Genomic DNA, 21,909 nt, shown 5'->3' on the forward strand with positions numbered 1-21,909 from the left:
TTATAAGTAGAAAGATGTCATTGATTTGGAGTGGAGGAAAATTTGAATAAGAAATACATTTTCTGACAAGACATCACAGTTCTAAAATTCTGCTTTACTCCAGATTTAGGTGCCATTTTTGCAAGCAACTACGATGTCTCTGTATTGGTTCTTGCTTTGTATTTTTAACCTTTGTTTGAACAGAAATACTGGTTTTGGATTATGGCAAGCTGTGGCTACTACAGAAGTAGAGAATAGGTTGCACATCCAGGAGATGAGGTGTCAGCCATACAGGTTTCTGTGGCTCTTGGCCAAAGTCTGTGGATGTGAGGGAGAGTTTTTCAATGGTTTTTTAGGCTCTTTCTTTTATTTTGAAGAATTGGTATTTTATTAAACCACTGAGCTGTTCAGGTCGTTTAACATAGAGAGAACATTGCTGTACAAACAGCACCTCATCCAAACCCACATCTTGCTCTTAAAACCTCATTAGTTTTTTTTCTCTATGCCAGTTTTGGTTTTCAGACTCTCTCCCATTGGGTTAGTGGAACAGAAATTGCCTGGAAACAGGATCAGCTGCTGATAATGCTGTTTGAGGGGTTGTGTGCTAGTTGAATGTGGATCTTTCTGAAAGAAGGTAATAATTTGCTACTAGTTCTTTTTGAGAACCAGTGGGGTGGTGGCTATTTTTTCTGCTGTGGTTTATTTGCAAAATCTTGGCTTCAAAGTTTCAGCTCAACCAGAGTTGTAACTTATGGCAAAAATTCTTCACAGAGTTCAATTTAATGAATTATGTTTTTATTTAACCATGTGGCAGAGAAAGGATGAATTTTGGTAGCTCCAATTAATTCACCACCAGTTTTATGTAATAATAAAAGTTCTTTTTTAAAACAAACAAACATTTGCTTTGTAAGTTAAGTAGCTATTTTGTCTGGTTTGAAGTCAAATATTTATTTTTCCCGTTACATGTTTAAGGAAACCACAACAATGCTCTTAGCTGCTCTTTGGCATATTGTGTGCTGGGTCCAGAAGCCACTGAAGTGCATTGAAATAAGGAGGTTTTCATCACCGTCTGTGGTCTGCAGTTCTCCCATTTCACTTAATCTAAGAATAGTCCCACTGATCTCACAGAGGCTGAAATTGTGCAGAACTACCTGCCAAAGTGAGGAATTACTTGAAAACTGGCAGTGTGCTTCACCTGACTTGGAAATAAGAAGGTGGAAACTATTTGCATGCAAGTTATAAATTCATTTCACTTTTTGTCTAAAGAGAATATTCTGAGAAACCCCTTTAGGGGGTTGAAGCTCCAGAGATGTGGGATTCTAGACTAGCATCTGTCAGCAACCTGTTGGAAATCCTTTCGCCAGTCTTATTTATCATTTTTCCTCTGTGTTCTTATTTGTCAAGTGGTTGCAATTTGTTGATGCCATCAGTAAACTGCTGTGGGATCTAATGGGGAAAACCTCTGTATTTTGGCCACGTGCAGTGTGGTAGTAATTCAGAGTCCTCCACACAACTTCGGTATAATATTTTCCACGAGGGAAACATGAAAGAGCAAAGAAATATCGAGAAGACAAAGGCAGCATTGGCACATGTAGTCATATTTCTGTGGTTATCCTTTTTTTTTCCCTCCCATGTCTGTATGTGACAGTTTCCATTTTCAGCAGGTAAAGACCAGAAACAGCAGTTGTGAATTGGTCTTTCATGTACTACTCCCTAGAGGGTGCCAAACACCCACTTTCTGCAACCCAGTGCACTCTGCAGCCAGGTGACACTGCAGGGACTGTGGCAGTGCTGGGGTGGTTCTGAATGTTGCACTGGTGTGAGCAGCACTTGCTGCTGGAAGGTACAAGGAGGTGGCTGAATGATTCAAGCGCCTCTTGTGCAGTTACAACCATGTGCTCTCATTTGTGAGTTCTTGCTGACTGTAACTTAGCACGTTAGGAATTGTTTGTGTTGGTCAAGGATAGCTTTGTGAGAAGGAAACACAATTTCAAGATGAAAAAGCTGTGTATTATTTAATTTCTGCAGCAAAAGCCTGCCTTCCCAGGTCACTGGGGAGCAGCTGATAGAAACTGAAGAACTGGAAAACCTGTGTATTGCTACTGTCACCTGCTCTGCTGTTTGAGACCTCAGTGTTCCTGATATGTAACCACTTTGCAGCAACATTTTGAAATGCAGTGCATGAATATTTTGAAATAAGTGAGAGAGGGTGTGTTATGAGTGGAAAGCACAGATGCTACTTATGGCTTCTGGCACCTGTGAGTGCATAAGCTTTCTTTGAAATAAATACAGGATCCCCATTTATGCTTTAAAGCTTTTTTTTCTTTTTTCTTTTTTTTTTTTTTTTCTTCTCAAAACATGTGGTACCAGTGGTTCAACCTAGCATTGCACAGCCTCTTGTAGGCCACTGGGCTGGATGGGGAAGATTTTAGGGCTTACCTGTTGGAAGAGAAGACCAGGCAGCTCCTTGAAGATGGATTCCTGTAGTCTCCACTAGCAGCAAACAGAGAACAGGAGGTGGTGTTGGAAATGCTGCTTCCGTGGCAGTGAGAGAGAGCCCTGTAATGTGGTGTCCACCACACTGCTTTAGTCATTAGAAAAAGTGCATGGAAAGACCTGAGCTTATACTCAGGTAAAAATACATACAATTTTTCCTCAGGCACAAAATACGAAAGGAAAGGAGGCCCATTAATGAGAGTTTCTGTCATTAGGCAGGTTGCCATGAAGACCTCTTGGAGTACTTTACCCGTCTGATCTGGGTCTCGATGCTGTTTCCCTGGAGGCTGGCTAGGATTTCCACTGCTTGTTTTTAAGTAGCAGAGCATTAAGGGAGACTTTCAAATGTGGGTGCATTTTCTTCCCTCTGCTTTCCTTGTAAGTGCCTCCAAGCCTTTATGCAAACAAATACTGGAGACAAAGACCTTCAATGTCTTTGAGGAAAATTTCCTTTGCTAAGAAGATAACGTGTATCATTCCTTGGTTTTGGAGGGGTGATGTTGGCAATGTTAAGATGTTGAAGTGCTGAGAGATGGCACTAGAGCTCACCAAAATATGAGTGATCCTTATTTGCATCAAGGTAGAGACTGTAGTTTTGTTGTTGTATCTTGCTGCAAATGTTTCTCTGCTACTCGAATACACCAGACCTTAAGAGAAGTTTTACTCACACGTGTAGCTGTGAGTGAGAGCCACTAGACACATTGCTTGTGTGCTGTTGCAATAGCACATCATCATCTGCACCAGGATGATGTATGTGGAATAGTAACTCATGTAGGATAGCCTTGAAAACCTGAGAGACTTGCTTCCCAAAAGAACAATTCATACTTTAAAGCAGTCAGGGCTTGCAGGGGGTTCTGACTCCAGATCTGCTCAACAGAGTGCTGTGCATGTCTGTGTGTACCAGTACATCACCTGGACTACAGCCACCCCAAGCTATCTCTGATGGAGCTGTGTGAGGTAAACAGCTCACCTGGCAAGTTTTTGTGCTGCCTCTGAGGGATTTTCAGTGAATGGACAGTGTTTTGCCAGCTTATTGACCCTTTGGAGTTTAGGTGCATGGTCCTGTGAGTTGTGTATGGAGTGCCAGCTGTGACAGTAGCTTTGCATAAACCAGCTCAGCCGGACACTTGGACATCCTTTGGTAACTTGTGATGGTGGAATGAGCCCTATCACCTGTAACAGTGCAGTTCTTGTTATTTGTACTGCTGTGCTGTCTTAGTTCCTGGCAACAGCTTAAGGCTTTTGTGGGCCAGACTGAACACAGTTGTGAGCAGTTCCAGGGGTGTTCCTGTTTATGTGGAGGGCTCCTGTGCTCACCTGTGTCATTGCTGCTTTAGGATTGTCACACTGCAAGAGCTTTGTGTGGTTTCTCAGCACGTGTCATGCAAACACATCTTGGACGGGGGGGCTTGTTTGCCAGAGGATTAAAAAAAAAATATATATATTGTCATCATGTCAGCTCAGATGAGTCTTGGCAAAGGGTTCTTCTAACCTGCAACCATCCTCCTTGCTTGAGAAGAATGCAACCCCCCTTTGGGGTTAGAAGGAAGGATCAGTGCTTAATTTGGAAAGTCATTCTCTCACTGAAGGAACTCCTCCAAGAGCTGCCTTTCTGCCTTCCTGTATAAAGCCCTCAGCTGAAGACCAAAATACCAATAGGTTGTATCCTGTTTATTCAGATCACAGCAATTCAAATGCCACCAAGAGGAAGGAAAACTAATGGAATAAAGAAAGCTGTGGAAAGGAAAACAACTTTTAATGCCGTGTGGTAATGAGGTATGAAATAGATGTATAAGAAAACATTTGGTTGCATCTTTAGGAAGCCTTGGAGCCTGCAGGAACAGAAATATGGAATACCGAGGAAGATAAATAACCCAGTGCTCGAAAGAGAACAGGATTACTCTCTGCTGCAGACTTCCTGCTAGAGAAAGTTTACCTCTTCAGGCCCTGGCTTCCCTTCTGCAGAGCTGGTATCTCTTTCATGTGGAAGCTGAAGCTGGATGATGGATAGCTGTTAGCTTGAGGGTCCAGATGCCTTTGAACTCTGCGTTCTTATCGCAGACTTTATAAGGCATGGCAAGTGTTACCCACTTCTGTTCCTGCACAGCTCTGCTGCTACACAGACACAGCCCTTGGAGTTGCCAAGGACTGGGTCACTGAAGTCCTCTGAGTTAAAACAACCCTCTTACCTATCTAACTGTTGTGGGGTTTTTTAGTTTTTGTTTTGGTTTGCTTTTTTGTTTTTTTTCACTGAGTTACCTTTAGTGATCTGCTTTGGTCTGCTTCCCAGCTCATCACCATAAACCATGGTGCTGGTGGTTATATGGCTCCTTAGCATAGCTAAAATGATGGTGGCTAAAAATGGCTAAAAATGGAGAGAGAGTGGGCAGTGCAAGGCTTCCAGTGGATATTCCTTAGCCTGACATTGCTGCCAAACTCTTCTTCGTAATGGGGAATTAAGGAGTTGCTTGCACAAAGGAGTATTTTGCTTCCCAGGGGGTTTCACTGAATTTTGCTTCTGGATTAAAGTGCTAACTAACACAAAATAGTGCTTAATGCTTCACTGCAAGAGTAACTAACACTGTTGATAGTCGGTGTATAAACATAATGTATGCTAATGAGATCCCTACCTTTGTAAAACAAAGCTGTTGATAGTCTGTGTGTGTCCAGGCTTTTTTAGTGGGCTGGGAGTTTCTGATTTCCAATGATAACTCATGGCTCTGTGAGATTTCCTTAAAACAGAAGGGGTTTTTTAAGCTCTTCAGTGGTTTCTTCTCCCCTGTGCATTAGCTGTTTTTCAGTTCTTGAATTCTGATCAAGAGCTGGAGGCTACTTTTGGTTTATTTTGGAGGCTTTGGTTTGTTAATTTACTTGCTTTCGGGCTAAGTGTCATTTTTCTCTCAAAAGAGACAAAATGCCAAGACTGTGTCATTCCTACTTGTATCTAATAATAGCTTAATCCACAAATAATTCTAATGAAGTCACTTGAGCCACTGGCAGACGACAGTTTGATCTAAAGACCACTGGAATGAATGGGATTCTTCACTGAGAACAAAGTGCAGCTTCGGTTCAAGCCCTGGGGTGCTGTTCCATATACACGTGCGTGCACACGTGTGACAGTGTTGGGCTGTGCTATGGAAACCAAATTTCATAAAATTCCCTGCCAACTCTCCCAGCTGAGCACTGGCGAGGAGAAGAGGATGCTGCACAGACGTGAGATGCGTTAGCAGCCCCCAAGGTGGTGGAGCAGTTGCCATAACAGCCAGCAACAGATGTTACCCAGGACAGTACTGCTGCTGCCGGAATTAGGGCAGGAAAGCTACCAAGAGCATCCTTTGTGTGGCCAAGGTGTCAGTCACGCTTCTGGAGTAGGCAGGGGACTGATGAAAACACAAACAATAACAGCAGCAGCATCAGGGTTGCTGATTTGGTGCAGAAATTACCCAGCTGTGCCACTGTGCTCTTGTAATCGCATTAGGAGAGTCAACCAACCAGGCGTGACACGAGGCCCTCTCTGCAGGGTTTGCTGGTGGAGAGGCAGATGCATCACTTAAGTGTCTGTGCCCAGTGAAATCTGAGGGGGAAGAGCTGGGTAGGTGCATTGGCAGGGCTGTGGGTCAGTTTGTGCAGGGCCTGCCAGTGCTGCTCTTTTCCATATGCACTCAAAGCAGTTTTCTCGAAAGAAGTAAAGGCGAGAAATAATGGCAATGATCTTGTTGCTTTTAAAGAACGAATCTAAAGGATTTAACTTTTCTGGGAAATGGTATAATTAGAATTATGATGTCTTTTTGCCAGATTGCTGAGCAATTAAACTCTAGTCAACCCCAGAAAAAGTACTTCCATGAAAAGTTTTCAGTGCAGTTCCTGACTGAGGTTGTGAAGAGGAGTATTATTTACCAATATCTCATTAATAGACTTTGTAAGGTTGCTTATGCCGCCATTGGAATTTATGACAAAGCTCTCATGGCCTTCATTAGAAATCAAAACCTTTTGATGCAAGGTAAATATGGGTTTGGGTGCACATGTAATAAAGTTATACATATTAGCTTAAAAGCAGCTGCTCTTAGAAACCTATTGGAAATTCTTAGTTTTCCTAACGTGTAGGAGAAATCCATTTTCTGTAGGTATTTTTAGTGCTAACTTCCTTTCCTGTGCTATTATCTTACACTCTCCCCCATTAGCGCTTACTGTGTTTCCAGGTCAGCCATGTGATTGCCGAGCATCCCTGCCTGCCTTTTGAATGACTTGTCAGGCAGGAGCCAGAGAGGCAAGTTGTTAGTGCTGGCTGCCGGCAGCAGCCTCTCCCAGCCTGGATCCCCACTGATAACATGCCAAAACACTTTCCTCTTTCCCTTATTAGAAGGTCGCTGCTGTGTGGTTCAGTGTCACACCCTGCCAGCAGAGCCCCTCTGTGCAGATGTAAAAATGTATTACTCTGCAAAGGCACACGTGTGTGGGAACACCCAACAACCCCACTGCTGAGAGGTATTTCAGAGCTGCACGCTGCTGGTTCCATTAAACCATGGCTATTTTAGCATGAGCTGGATGTAGCAGACCAGATTTCTGCTTTTTTACCACTTGTTACATTTGTAACTCAAATGAACTTGCTGTGCTTCAGAAAATTGCAAGAAACGGTGGAAGAAAAAAAAGCCAGCCCAAATGCCTCAGTGTGCTTAAGTATGTCTCTTTTTTTCTTTTTTTTTTCTTTTTTTTTTGGTGGTGAAAAACCCTTAGGCAAAGTATTTTAAACCCAGCAATGCTGATAATGAAAGCTAATAACTTTCCAGCTATTTGCTGTATTTTTGCTACATATGACTTTTTTAAAAGAGCATTTAAACTGATCCTGCCAGTTGTTGTGGATGCCTCTGTGTGCGTTTAATGAACAGCTGGCTCTTTTGAACCGGGAATTTTAATACTTTAAGTTCCATGAAACTGGAATTGGAGGAGGCGGCTGATTGTACAAGAGAGGGAGCACATTTTCTCATGCGAATTCAGAAGCAGGGAGGGAGGGAGGGAGAGGAAAGCATCGTAATATTGCGTGTGTTTCTGTTTCAGTGGATCAAATCCTTCCTCTGTCTGCATCCAAGCTATTTGGTTGTGATCAGATGATCAGGGCTCAAGGAAGCGATTGGAGAGCGGGCTGGCTGCAGCTGCACTGTAGGCTGTTTTCAGGGACAAGGAGCCACTGTTTTTCAAACACAGCATAAACATAGAAGTTATTTTGTAGGCTTCAGGATGCAGATATGGGTTGTGCTGCCAGCATTGTTCTGCTCCAAGCCTTTCGTTCTGTGGTACAGAGGAACTGTCCACATATCTGCAGGCGACGACGGCGAGAGGAGTTGTCACATGAAATTCTGCCGCTGGATAGCGATGATGAAATGAGCAGACCCAGGACTCTCATCATAATGGTATGGTGTACTTTAATCAAAAGGGAGAGGTGACAGAATTATTATTACAGATGTTATGTGATTATTTTTTTCCCTGTATGTATTCATAGAGAAAGGGCATTGACAGGCAATTTGTCACTGTAGATTAGTTTGCTGGTAGATTAGTTTGCTGTGTCTGCTGTCAAACCTAGCTGAAATGTTACTTTGTAAGTGAAGTTGTGAGCTGCACATAACCTCTGTGTTAAGTAAATATTCTGATGTTTAATTGTTGGTGGGTTTTGTTGCTGTTTGTGAGATAGGCAGCACTGGAGCTGGTAGCGTGGTTATGTTTTATTTCAGACTTAGAATTCCAAAGAACAAACAGCTTAGGAAATGTTTACTAAGTCTGTTCATCATAAAAACAAAAACAAACCCAAAAGCCAAGAAGAACAAAACAAAACTTTACTTGCACCCAGGATGCAGTTGGAATTTATATGAAGTTATATGCAAATAAACTCCTATATATCTTTGCCTAACAGTTTGCAGCAGTGAAATGTTTGCTGGATCATTTCTTTCCAATTTAGTGAGTTGCCTCCTTTCTTAAGTGAAAGAGGGTTTGAAAGGCTTAGTCTTCAAGCGTCATTTTCTTTCTGAATTAAACTGGATTATTTTTATTTTGTGGTGGGAATATAACAAGCACTATAGGTTTATTAGGAATAAGTGACAGGGTTGTTCCTCACTGTAAATGGCTTTTTCAGAATGAGGAATACTGCTTAGTTACCGTTCTTCTTTGCCAAACACACATATGGTGAGCGTTTCCAGAACCCTGGAGTGGTTTGCGTCTGAGGTGGCAGTGATTTGTTTCTCTGTGGCTCTCACTTGATAAAAATATTACCAAGACACTGCAAATAATATTCTTGCTGGTTTGTCAGGACACATTTAAGTGGTTAAATATTTTGGTTTTTTCTATGTAAAGTGTATTTTAATGAAGTCCAAAGTGCACCCCTCTGATATCCCACTCTCACAGAGGGCCATAACTTAGCTGGAAAGAGATGATTGGTAACATCAGAGAATTTAATAGCTTTCCTGAGCAGTTGGTTTGAATAGAGAGCACTGCTGCCCATACAGAGGTGTGTGGTACACTCAGGACAACTATAGTAACAATGACCCAGTCTTATCAGTGCTTTATGTATCAGCTGAGGGTGTTATCCACGGGGGACCCTAAGGGTCATAATGAGGATGGGAATTGATTTCACCGTTGTGAGGTTGATGTTTAAGCTCCTTTTGCTCTAAAAATATCTGTATCTATGCAACAAACTTTTTTTTCTTTTCCACTTAATGGTTAAGTAAATGACCTCAGCAGCATTTAAACAGATAAATGTCTCCTTCCTGGTAGTAATTTCAAGCGTAAGGAAGTGAGAAGTGTCTGGAAGCATGTCTGAGTATGGATCATCTGTGCAACTTGCTTCAGTCCTGGAAGAAAAGGGTAGTCTTGGGTGTTGTGGCAGCAAACACTGGATCAGCCTCCCCATAGCCAGAAGCAGTTTTCAGCAGCTTGAATTGCAGGGGTTTTTTTTTGGTAAGTCCTGGGAGATCAGGTTTCCAAGAGCTACTGCAAAGACCCCTGGGTTCTCAGGAAAGTGATGCTTTGCCCTGTGGTGTGGAGGGACCTGTGGAAGGTCCCACTGCCCTGCAGAGCTGGGGATACCCAAAGGAGAGGCAGGCTAGTCGAGATGGTCTGTCACCTGATGCTGGATGTGAGCTTTCAGGCCTCAGAAGCATCCACCCATTGTATTAACAGGGGCTTATGTTTTCTATAGCAGTGGTTAATGCACTGGTGTTTGTCCAGCTGCCCTTCCCAGGAGCTCTGTGGGATCATTTTGTCCGGCTTGACCCCTTTGAGAAGAAAGAGATGAATGGTTCAGCCCTGTCAGAAGGCTGGGGTAGGTGTAGGCAGGTGCTTTGGAGGAAAACTGATGGGCTGGGGATGATTTGGGAAAATGGTCTTCCTTTACAGATCTTTCTTTTGGAGATGTGTATTATTACTGTGCCGTTTTGTCTTGAAACAGTTAATTAGGTGACAATCTAAATGAATTTGCCATTCTGCTCCACAGTTAGGCTTAGTAATGATGCAGAGACCTACTGATGTGAGGAGAAAGTGCTGCTTCAGAGCAGTTTGTGGCAGAATGGATGGTCCTCTTTCCACTGGAACTCATGTTACTTGAAACAGCAGCATGACAAAGAGAACCAGAGGCCTTAATCAACACATTGTGGTCCTAACAGATTAGTTTTTTCCCCTTGGTCTGTTGTAGATCACTGAGGTTTATGTGTGGATAAATACAGAGGCAATTATGTAGACGAGCAAAGGAGTGTTTAGTTCACAGTGTCATTATGCATGTTGTGCAGATGCCAGGAGCTGAACTGATCCCAGCATGTTACTGAGTGTTCATGTCTGAGGGCACTGAGTAACTGGAGCACCCAAAGAAGAGAGGTGAGGAAATCCCAAAATGCAAAATACCTGAGACACACTGACAGGCCTGGGTAGGATTGCTAGTGGCATTTGGTTCCTGTCAGCTGAAGACCTGGCATTTTGTCATTTCGTGCCTTCAGATGAAATGGTCTTCCTCTTTGTAGCTTGTGTGCCACTGGCTATATGCTCATCACTGAAAGTGTTAGTATTTGGTGTTGATTTCAGGAGATAAACTATGCATTCTATTCAAACAGCTTTTTCAAGTCACCAGGCTGTTGTGTGTTCTTGTAAGTTTGCCTGTCCTGTGTGAAGCAAAAGTAACATCTTAGTGCCGCCTTCATGAGGAAAGCAACCCTGAGTCAGAGATGACAGAAGTCTACCCCATAGTGCTTACACTAAGTATACAGCTCTGTGGGTGTGCCCCCTTTTGCTTTGTTAATCACTGAAGGGGACCATCCTTGTAGGATATTCTTTCAGGAATCCTGTTTTTGCCAGTGGCACTCCAAGCAGAAGATGATGTGGGTGCACTCAACAAGAAAAGAAAGGAAGAAGGCCCACACACAGCCTCCAGCTATTGCTTAATGGCCACTTACAACTCTCTGTATGAAACCTTTGGGTATCACAGCAGGTAGTTCTAGCATTCCAGTCCGTGCAGAACATGAGTATTGATGTCTTTATTCACAGACCTTTTTTTTTTCCTTCAGTTTGTTAGTTTAGAAATCTGATTTTATCTTGGGCAAGACAAATAAATCATCAATTTTAGATCTAGGCTGTCTTTGCTGGATCCACAAAACTGCAAGAGCTGTTCAAAAGAGAGAACTGAAAATTCTCTGACAGTTTCCATTGTGTGTCATCTTCTTTTGGATGAAATCCTGGGAGTTGCCAGAGATGTGTAAAATAGGCGTCCAAACAACCTCTAGCATTGTACACAATTTGAATCTATTTATTCAGTGACTCTGCATTTGATAGACCCTTGTTGTATTCTGTGCCTTTAAGAGCATGTGTGCAAGAGCTGGTTTTCAAAATAAGTCCCTGAGATGATGAGGTTTGAGATGTTAGAAACCCTGGTATAGTGAATGCAAATGACTGTGCGTGCTGTTTCTGCAAGAAAAGGGAGAGGAGGAAGATGCCTAAAGGAAGAAAATGTAGTACATGGGCTTATGTGGAACTGTTTGGTGTTTTAAGGGACAACACCAACATTCAGGATGGTCTGCCTTTGGAACTTATGACTTGAAGTTGAGCTTTATCTAGTAGGTCATGCTGTGTTTTTTTCATGTGATTTATTATGAACTGTGGCAGCTGAGATTTGTGTGATAAGAGCAAAGCGTATTTGAGGATATAATCCTCCTCTCTACCCCCACCCCTCCTGCCCTTGGAAATAAACCACATAAAAATGTAAAAAATGTTTAGCACTTCAAATAAAATACTGTAGTTTGAGCTGACATATTGTTTGAACGCAGCAACAGCAGTATTCACTTCATTAATGCTGCCCAAGATGCTTCTCAGGCCACTTAGTCTGTAAATGGATTTTTACTCTTCTAAAAACAGTAGAGACAACAGAAGAGAAACAGACAGAGTTTTCCATCATCTAGTACTGAAGTTTACTTCCATAATTGTGTTCTTTAATTTTGTTGCGTGATCTGTGTTAATTTTCAGCTTCTAGTTGAAATAATTCAGTGCACTCATTTCCTCATTTGTGTGCATTTCCATACTGAAGGTCTGTAGAATACGCTTGCAATGCTATCAATGGGTGACAACTCTCAGAATTGCAAGATCTCTGACTCAGGACATACTGTTTTTGTAGGTGTGAATGTGTCTGTGTGTGCACAAATAGGGAGGACTTGCTGTGGCTTTTGGGGGCTGGCATGAGGTTCAACTCTGGGAAGAGAAGGGTCTTCTCTTCCTGCAGTGTCTCAGAGAAAGGATTGTCTTTGCAAAGCCAGGCTACCCAGGGCTGTGAAGTTCAATAAAAATATTCAAAATATTCATATCTTTTTAGCTCAAGTCAGAAGCTTCAATGTGTAATACATTTTTAAGCAACAATAAACATATGTAGCTTTATTTGACCTTAACTTCCACTTGGGCGCTTGACTCCAGCAGGAACAGAAACAGGGCCGTGTTTGAATAAATGAATAACTTTAGAGTGCAAAGAGGGAAAGTAGTAAGTGATGCACAAAATGCAGTTCTGCTGCAGAGCTATTTTTTACCACTGCTCTTGTTACCTTTGCAACTTTTTTGCCCAGTGCCCGCCAGGCCTGTGAGTAACTGCAGTGATGTCCAGCCCTTCCCCTCAGCTCCTCTGCTCCAGTGGGGTCAGAGGGGCTTGGCACCATCACCAGCACAGCAGCAGAGGAGGGACAGTGTCCATCGCTGCTCTTCAGAAAGATGCTGGGTTTGGTTTGGTGTTTACCAGTTTAGACAGCAGCTCTGGCTCTGGGTGTAGTTCCTTATATATGGAGGGGAGTGAACCCAAGACGTGGGTCTTTGAAGTATGCATACGGATCAGAAAGAGATGGCATTGAAAATGGCCTTTTTCCACTGAGCAAACCTTCTCCATCTGACTTCAGTACTCTGAGGAGCAGTGTTCTGTATTGCTTTCAGTTCTTATTAGCCTTGCAGCAACATGTGTAGTACGACAGCATGTGGAATGTGATTATTATGAATGTGTTAACCAGATTTTTGTGACAGCTTATGAAGAGTGTGGACTGAAAGCAACTGTGGTGCAAACATCCTCCTACATAAGGGCAATTTATTCTTTTTCTTTTTTTAAAGAAAAAAAAAAAAAGAGAGAGAGAAGAAAGAAGCTATTTATTTGTAAGCAATGCATACCTGAAAGAGTGGGGTATAAATTAAAGAGGTGCAGAAAAGTCTTTGTAAGTAACAGTCCTCGGGAGTACTTTAGGAAGGCTTTGTGATTTATGCATTTGACAAAAATCACGGTGTAAGATGTGTGTGTTTGTTCAAAATGCTTCTTGGCAGAGAAGAAAATTGACCTATAGAAAGGCAGTGGCGCTGGATTAAAGCCAAGAAGGCAAAGAGAGAAACAAATACACACATGAAAACCAGGAAAAAACCCATTTCAGGTTTTCCAGGTTTGGCCAACTGTAACCACTCTGAGTGCTCTGAGTTACAAGCACGTATCTAAACAAAACTATGCACACATATGGTTGATTTGTCCCAGTTTTGTCTGCAATGCTCTGCAGTTCTGCCTGGCTCTAGCTCTGATGGGCTGTAGCAAATGCAAGCTTTTTGTATTTCCCTTGATCATTTTGCTGTTTGGATCATTCTGCAGAGGAAGGTAGGAGAGTTAAGATGAAAATCCCAATGGTCTGTCTAGCCTGGGATTTTGGGATTGTGTGAGCTGTGCTTGTAGGAACCTGGAGCTGTGTACCAGTGGTACCCCCATGCACCAAATCAGCCATGAGCACAGATTTTGTGTTTATGTTTGTCTGCTTTCCTGTGTTTACCACAATATTAAATATTTGAATGAATGATAAAGAAAAGATAAACTCTGAGTAATAATTAAGATATTAACATAGATTTAAATACCAAGTGCTAGGCAAAGGATGAACCATCTAAAATTAACACAATAATATCTTTGAAGTTCTGAAGAGTTCAAGAAAATGCTTTGAAATGTATTTCACACAGAATTTAGTAGAGGTATTTTGTTCCATGCTGTCAGGAGACAATGTAGTGTTGGACACAAGTATAAAACATATATATGTGTATTTGGAACCAGCAGCCTTTAGGCCTGTTTTCAGAGTAGTTCTGTGAGTTTTTTTTTATGCACATCTTGGGCTGCACAAGTAGTTCCAGACTCATGAATTGGTTCAAATAATTTGGTCTTTTGCTTCCCACAGTGAGGTTTTGGTACTGGGATGTGTGGCTGCTCCAGGCATTGTGCTGACCAGGCTGTGTGAGTGGGTTAGGTTGATAGTTACTATCTACACGCGGAGACCCGGGTTCGATTCCCGGTCAGGGCCACTCCCGGGCAGGTGGGGCTCGTTAGCCCTTAAAGGCAACCCACCTACGTCCTAAGGACCTCGCTGCCACCGTCCAAGCTCGCTTGGCCCCGGCAGATGAACCTTAGGATTAAAGGGTGGGCTCAGTTCCGCGCACACTGTGTCTCACCTAAAAAATCCAATGCGCAGGCTGGAAGGTGGAAAGACCTTCCCCGGATCTTCGCTTGCGAAGACTGGCCATTATTTTTACTATCTACAGAAATGGACTGAGAGCAGTGATACCACCTGCTGCAGGGTCTTGGCTGAGGAGCAGGGTTGTCCCACGCTGCTCAAGCTCCATTACAAAGCCCCTCATCTCCATTAGCAGTGGTGTTGCTGTCCGTAGCTTGCAGGAGACCGGTTGGGGCAGCACAGGCAGTGTGTAGAGCCAGAGAGGTGCAGAAATCCACCTGTGATGCTTGCTGCACGCCCCTGGCACACCTCAGGTGTTTGCACTGCATTGCCAGCATGGGCACCTGTGGTGATCTGCAGCTGGAGCACTGCCCTGTGCCACAGGGCAGCTGCAGAGCCTCTGGCTGGGAAGGTGAGTGGCAGCAGAGCTTGTCATCCTAACACTCGTTCTCTATCCTTGGCCCAGGCCCTGGTGGATTGTTCTGTTTGGCTGAATTAGGGTGAGTTGCAGCTGGTTCAGGAAGAGTACAAAGGCACAGTATATTAAGCTCATGCTTTCAGAAAATGATATTAGTGCCAGTCCTCAGCCCTTGCCTATCACTGGCCTTAATTCACTGCTGGCTGCAGCTCTGAGAGCTGGGCTGGGCTTTATTTTTCATGCTGTTGTCAATACAGAATCCTCCGAGTAGCACTGGACTGGATTTAAATGCGTATAAGCTGAGTCCATTTCAGGTCTTTGGCTACGAACACGGGGATATTGATTTAGCTTGGAAACAACTCTGCCCTGTGAGAGGTATGCTGAGTGAGAGGAAGGGAGCCATAAAGACACTGGGGCCCTTGGAGAACGCCGGCCAACCAAAAGTACTGCCAAAGTAAAAGCTGCTGGGAGAGGCAAAGGGAGGAGGGAGAGCTGTCGAGGCAAAGGCAGTGTGTAAGAGAAGGAAGAGTTTAGTGATGAGAAAGAGAGAAGTCAAGTGGAAAATGCAGTTTCTTCTCAACTGAAATTAATTAGTTGCACTACTATTGAATTTTGATCAGATATTTGATTTTTGAGGGCTAGCTACCACTCCTTTATGTTGACATATCAAGGTATTCTGATGCTGCTTTTTCTTCCCCCCTTGCTCTTACCAAAAGCTTTGTTTTTGCTTCACAGTGAGTTATGCCTCTTCCTACTGAATTTAAACTCTCCTCCCTTGCCCTTCTTCCACTTCTTCCTTCCCAAAGTGGAAAACTATCTTCTGCTTTGACTTCAGCATAAATACATTCCATTCCCCTTCGGGGTGGATTGGAAATCTGAATGGAGTGTGACAGATATGTTCCTGATATTTCTCACTTTCATGAAGTTTCTTCTTTACAACAGTAATCTTAATACACTTGTCCTAAACCTAGTTTCAATAAATCAGAATTCCAGTTTAGCACGTTTCAGACAAAAGCCTTATGCAAAGCTTCACTGCTCATGAGACAGAGATCTATCTCTGAGCCTTTAGGCTTCATACTCTTCCATTTATCAGAATTATTTGGTTTAATGTATGTGGAAAGTCTTTGTTGCTCCATAGCCTCTCCAGTAACCCCTGGGCAGCAAAGCAAGGTCACGTGGCAACAGGAGTCATTTCACTTCATAGCAGCTGCTGAACCATTCCACCATCAGCTGTGGCACAAAGCTAAACTGGGGAGTAGATACTGTGAGTGCATCTGCAGTGTAAACTGGAGTGTGATTAACTGCGTGCTGTAAAACCTGGTGTGGGTAGCTTCGGTGTTCTTATTTTTGTCTGTGCGTCTCAGGGGGTTGCCACCTGATTTCTAAAACCTCTCAAGAGATTCTGACTTCTAGATTACACTTCCTGAATCACTCAAGGCTTTGACGAAAGGCAGCACTGCTTCATGACTGTCAGATGACTACTGTCGTCGTGTGGATGAATAGTTCCGGCTTGTGATACCTCCTGTACCTTAAGGGGAACAGGACAAACACAGAATTTAATTTCTAAGTCTTCAGCCTGAGTTTGTCAGCTAGTATTAACTGGCAGCTCTACTTTCGTGAGAAGAAAAAACAAAAGAATTCTCTGCTGAAGTGCTCAAGTAACTGCACTCTTGCTCGCTGTGGTAATGTTGTGTTAGGAATACAGGAACAGGTGTGTTATCTTCAGAGTGTTTGGAGCCAAGGAAGATGAAGGAAAAGGGACTGTCTAGAAAAGATAGGAACAGTTCCTGGTCTTTTAGAATCACTTCCTTGAATAACGAAGGCTTCCAGCTTGAGTTAGTGATTGGGAGTGAGAAATACCATGGTAGGGAAAGGATTAGGGTTCAGCACCAAAAAGCATGTCACATGAATACTTCAGGATGTTTTGGGTGGCAAAGGTCTGACATCATCTCAGGGCACTACTCCAAGTCTAATCCAGCTGAAGCTGGCTCAGACCACGGGCCCTGAGCTCCTATGCTGAGGTGTGGTAGTTGTACATACATGCACATATTTCTAGTCAGAAAGAAAATGATTCCTTCATTGTTCTGGGGCTCAGTTATTTCAGTTTTGCTAGGACTCTTATTTTTAAATTCTGTAAGTAAATATATTGTATAAAAATGTGGGGGGTTTTTTTGTCCTGCTAATTTGTTGCCTCTTCAGAACAAAATGCTATTTTCTGTCTAAACAGAAAGAAACTGCGTGCAATATCTTACTTCTACAATTGCAGTCTGTTAATAATTGTTGCCAATTTGTGGTTAGCTTAAAAAATAATAGATTCTCTCTGTGTGGTTTTTGATGAAAAATAGCCATTGTAATGTTTGTCAGACTTGTTTCTGCCTCAGGGATCACTCTGAACACAGTGTATGGAACCAAATGAATTGAATATTTCGTGCCTTTGGTGTTTGTTTTTCCTCACTTCTCATCTGTCAACTGCTGTGCTCATTTTCTTTTCATTAGTATTGATACTTGCTGGAAGATGAGACAGCCAGATTGAGTTCTCAGTTAAATGTGTGCAAATCCAGCAGAATAAGGTTTTGACTTCATGCAGTAAAGTGGATCAGAAGGGGTATTCTGTGCTGCTTACTTGTTTCTCTTCCCCAAAAAAGGAATCGTGAAGTTAGAGTGGAAAATGTGTGTGGCCTTGCTGGATCAGTCAGTGGTTAGCTCTGAAACTGGGATGCTGGGAGTTGAAAATCACACCACCAATCACTCGTAACTTTCTCTGGCTTTTCAGTAAGGGCTTGGTGTTACCTTGATGTTTTCCACAGGTTGTGACTTATGCGCTAAAATTAGCTCTTTCAGAGGGTAGGCCTTAACAGTAAAGAGATTAATTACTTAAGTGTAGATTCCTGGAACCAGATGCTCCACTGTCGTCTTTGAGATGTTTCTCCCATTAGTAAATTATGTGCAAACATTCATTGCAGCTATCTCTATAGGAGATCTGATCTTAATGGGATTACAGTGAAGTTCTGGAGAGAAACTAATCTTGGAATTGGGCCTATTCTTTCTTATTTTTGGACACTTGTGGCTTGAAGGTAAAGAATAAGAAGTGCTCACACAGCTGCTCTGCACTTCTTTCTTTTCAGTGCCTTAGCCCTTTCCCTGTCTTTAACCCATTCTCCCACATGCTTGAGGAGCCTTTTCCTCATATCCCTAGAGCTCCTAGAAGAAGCAACAAGGCAGAGAGTATCCAGCTGCCTGTTTGATCTCTCCACCTGCCAGCTGGCACTTGTGCCTGGCTTTGCTCATTCCAGCTGTGACTCTTTTGGCTTTTTCAGTGCTCAAGTCCCTCTAGCTATCGACCACCATCAGCTCTTTGGGTTCTAAGCAAGAGCACAGTCCTTAAGGAGGTGCAGTGATCTAAGCAGTTACCTAATAGCTTGCTTGTTGCCAGGAATGTCCAATTCTCTTGGCCTTTCAACCTTGCAGTTGGGTCTCCTTTTATCTTTTAACTGTCCTGTTACGAAAGAAACCAAGTCCCTCGTGGTCTGTCTGCTCCCAGGTGTTGTGCATGTGCTCCATAACACATCCTCCAGATGAATGAGAGCATCAGATGTGTCGAAGATACAGGGGGAGTAATCCTGACCTTGAATCTGATACATCCGACTGGAAGCATTCGCTGTTTCTTTGCAGACTTTCAATGAATACGTTTTCCAGTATTTCAGATGCACAATATGGGGGTTTTTTTTGTTCATGATGCATCTGGTTCTTCATGATGACCATTTACCCCTTGTAGCACCTGATTTTGTTTGTGCTGACAGCGCAGCAAAGACGTCAGTTGGGGAAGGACTCGTGACTGGAGTGTTTGTGCATCTGTCACCTGCTTTTGTTCAGAAACCCTCTGACCAAGCAGCTCTGACAGATAGCATGCTCATCCCTCAAACTCTTGTGTAAATGCAAAATATTTTAGCAGAACGTATGGGAGTATAGAGAAACCTCAGGAACACAGTTTGAACTGAAAAACTATTTGGAAATAATAGAAAGATTTGCTGACACGTGCTTAATTCTGCTTTTTACATAAAAGATAAAAGTGAATCCAAGCCTGGAATTGTACCAATATATTTTTGCCCTTCCTCTCCAAATCTAACTGAAACTGTAAATATCAGTTAATGAAATGTAATTCTAAAATGTTTTCACTGTATAAAAAAGCCAGTTCTTGAAGAATGCACCAAACTGGACCTGCCCAAATGAAATGTTTGAGATATGAGTTGACATAAAAGTTTGTACCAGCTCCCGCTGAGAAGTTTCTTTACACAGTATTTTTAAGCTGCCAAAAGCTTTTGTACATGCTGAGTGCTTGCCAATTTTCCTTTTTTAAGCAAACTCAAAGGCAATTTTAAGTTACATGAGCCTCAAGAAAGAATATGAATTGGTGGCTAAACATTGCTTTTTGTAAATTGCATTCAAAAGACAACTGTATTTCTTGGAAATATTTTCAAAAAAGGATTTGTTCCTTGAGTCAGGCCGTGTCTGCAGTGTTTCAGGCAGAACAAGGAGCCGAGTGAGGAGGAACTGCAGCAAACTCTGCTTTATTTCCCATCCACATCCCTTTCTGGCACTTGTTTATGCCTGGCTATAGTGTGTATTTGTAGGAAATCCGAAATTAACCTCTTAGTGTCTGATTTCCCGACCAGTTGTTTTGTTTCCAGCTCAAACGGCACTTAGAAATAAGAGTCAGGATGTTCCAGCTATTTCTACGGTAAGAGGGGAATTTTTTGGACTTTCCAGAATTTCCAAAATAAAAAAAAAAACCAACAACAACAGAATTTCCAAATTAAAACAAGACCTCTGGATACAGAGTCAGATTGTCAGTGAGCAATTTAAGGTTGATGGTAAGGCAAGAGTCAAGGTCCAAACAATTGTCTTTGCATGTTGGATACAAAGAGCAAGATGTAGGAGGGGGAAGAAACACCAGGGGAAGAATAGTGGCTTGCACTCATCCCATCAGAGAAAATCATCCACAGCAGGCAAAAGAAGAGGAATTACTATGATTCAGCTCTCTGCCTTGCGGAGGCTGGGCCCTGGAAGCTCAGAGCAGCTTTACTGTGTTAAGAATGACATAGTTTTGGTCCTGTTTTCCAGCTCACTGAGAAATCATAAATAAATTTTGCTTTTTGATCTGTCCTTGCACAGAAGAGTTCCATAGCAACTTCTTGGGAGGGCTTTAATAACTCATACAATTCAAAACAGACTTACTGGAATTGGAAAGTTACAGAGAAGGGCGAGGAGGATCAGCAAAATTAGTCCATGACTACATATGTACATAAAGACTAGGCCTGGACTGGCCTGAAAAATAACTGAAGGGATATGATGAAAGCCATAAAAATCAAGAATGGTCAGAGGCACGTAGACTTTGCTAGCAGTTTTTTCTTATGATGTTGAGATGAGATGAAGTAGGAATCATCAAATTAAACTAATAGGGGGCAAGTTTTTGAGGAAAAAAATTACAGAATTAATATTAAAACTGGATTTCCTTGCCACAAAATGTGTAAGTTTGAAGAATGACTGAAAAAAAATTCATGAGAGACAAGTCCTTGAGAACTAATAAATATGCTGGCACCATCTCAGGCTGGGAACCTGCATGAGAGCCGATTGAAAGAGTATTCAGGAGAAACATTATTATATGTGTTCTGTACTTTGATATCTGTAGACTCACACAGGTGCAGTTTTTAATTAAGAAATCATAAAAAAAAAAAAGGCCTGGAAAGGTGAAACAGTTCTCTGGGTCCACAGAAAGTTTTGTCAAAATAAGAAATACCATATCAGAGGTTGGCGGTGTCTATTGCACTACGCTGTTTTGTTTTCTGTGTTCCAGGAAAACAGGAAGAGAATGGCGATGTCAAAGGGATGCAAGTTGTCATTTTCTCTTTCCCACATACCCAATTTAACTAATGTAAATCTGACTTGCAGGGCTTTATACTTCACTCCTTTTTTTTTTTTTTTTTTTTTCCTAAAATAAGGAAGTAATCTTGCTTATCTGCCTTTGAAATTTGTGTGCTTTTTTATCTCTTCCAAAATGCCATTATTGAGCTTTCAGTTATAGGATCCAGATGATGAATTATTACATGCAGTTGCTTTCTCAATTGCTTAAGATACCCAGAGGCACTAGAAGAGTGTTCACAGGAATCTGTGACATTGAATATATGTTGCAAGGATGTGATATCAGACACAAAAGCAGTTGTACAGTCAGCTTGCACATGTGTGAACAGGAGTGTGTTTCAGTACTTGGAGAAAAAACAAACAAACAAACCAGTGAAGAGGATTCCAGGGTTATTTTATATCAATATTATGTCACTGTAGATGTTGATTGTGACCTTGAGTAAATGAGTGAGTTGCCCAACTTCCTTTTGCTTCAGTTATTCCAGCTGGAAAATGGGGTGAAAATGTGGATTCTCTTTATAAACCAGATGTCTGGTCTGAGCTTTTCTTGGTAAAGAAAAAGAAAAGTCATTTCTGCAGCATAGCATAGACATGAATAACAAAGATTAAAATTGCAATCAGAAAAGCATGCAGCAGAAGCCCAAGTCACAGCTGCATTGACATGCCTGGAGATAGTGTAAATTAAGATGATTAAATTATTTAATCACCTTTCATGGCCTTTCATCACTATGTGTGTTGTTATCAAGGGCTGATTCCAGTCCGTGTAGATGAAAACAAAAGGGGTATTGTTCGTTTGAAATTTCCCAGTGGACGAAAGTAAAGAAGAAATTAAAGTAATTGCATCTTTTGCTTTTGTACACATCAGCAGGACAGCATTGCTAATGGAAAGTTTATTCTTTCCCACCTGATTGCCAGCGTGAGAAGCAGCGTTTTGTTTGCTTAGAGAGACTAAGTGCAGCCCTATTTCTACCCAACCTGTGCAAAGCCAGCCGGGACAGCAGCCTGTGGTGACTGAGCTCAGCTGTGCTCTCAGTGAGCCTGCAGTGCCCCTGGGACCCTGGCACTTGCAGAGGGGACCAGTTGGCAGCACCACACAAGTACCAGTGCCCTGCTCTTCGTGCTCCCCCC

General features: G+C 42.3%; 1 protein-coding gene across 12 annotated transcripts in view; it reads left to right on the forward strand.

Annotated features, from left to right (window-relative positions):
* Window positions 1–21,909, forward strand: part of DOCK10 (dedicator of cytokinesis 10) — a 142,235-nt gene that overhangs the window by 18,233 nt on the left and 102,093 nt on the right. For 7 of the 12 annotated variants that reach the window (XM_050308599.1, XM_050308609.1, XM_050308602.1 and 4 more), the window contains exon 1: window positions 7,650–7,883. The exons of 3 other annotated variants lie outside the window; for them this stretch is intronic. In XM_050308599.1, coding sequence (XP_050164556.1) covers window positions 7,719–7,883 — 165 coding nt within the window. In that variant the 5' untranslated portion in view covers window positions 7,650–7,718. Of the gene's footprint in view, window positions 1–7,649; window positions 7,884–21,909 lie in introns of those variants that run through there. 2 more of the 12 variants (XM_050308603.1, XM_050308612.1) reach the window with 1 other exon arrangement.

This window comes from Myiozetetes cayanensis, unplaced genomic scaffold, assembly GCF_022539395.1.
Source record: "Myiozetetes cayanensis isolate MyiCay16 unplaced genomic scaffold, myiCay2020 scf13, whole genome shotgun sequence".
Classification (NCBI taxonomy): Eukaryota; Metazoa; Chordata; class Aves; order Passeriformes; family Tyrannidae; genus Myiozetetes; species Myiozetetes cayanensis.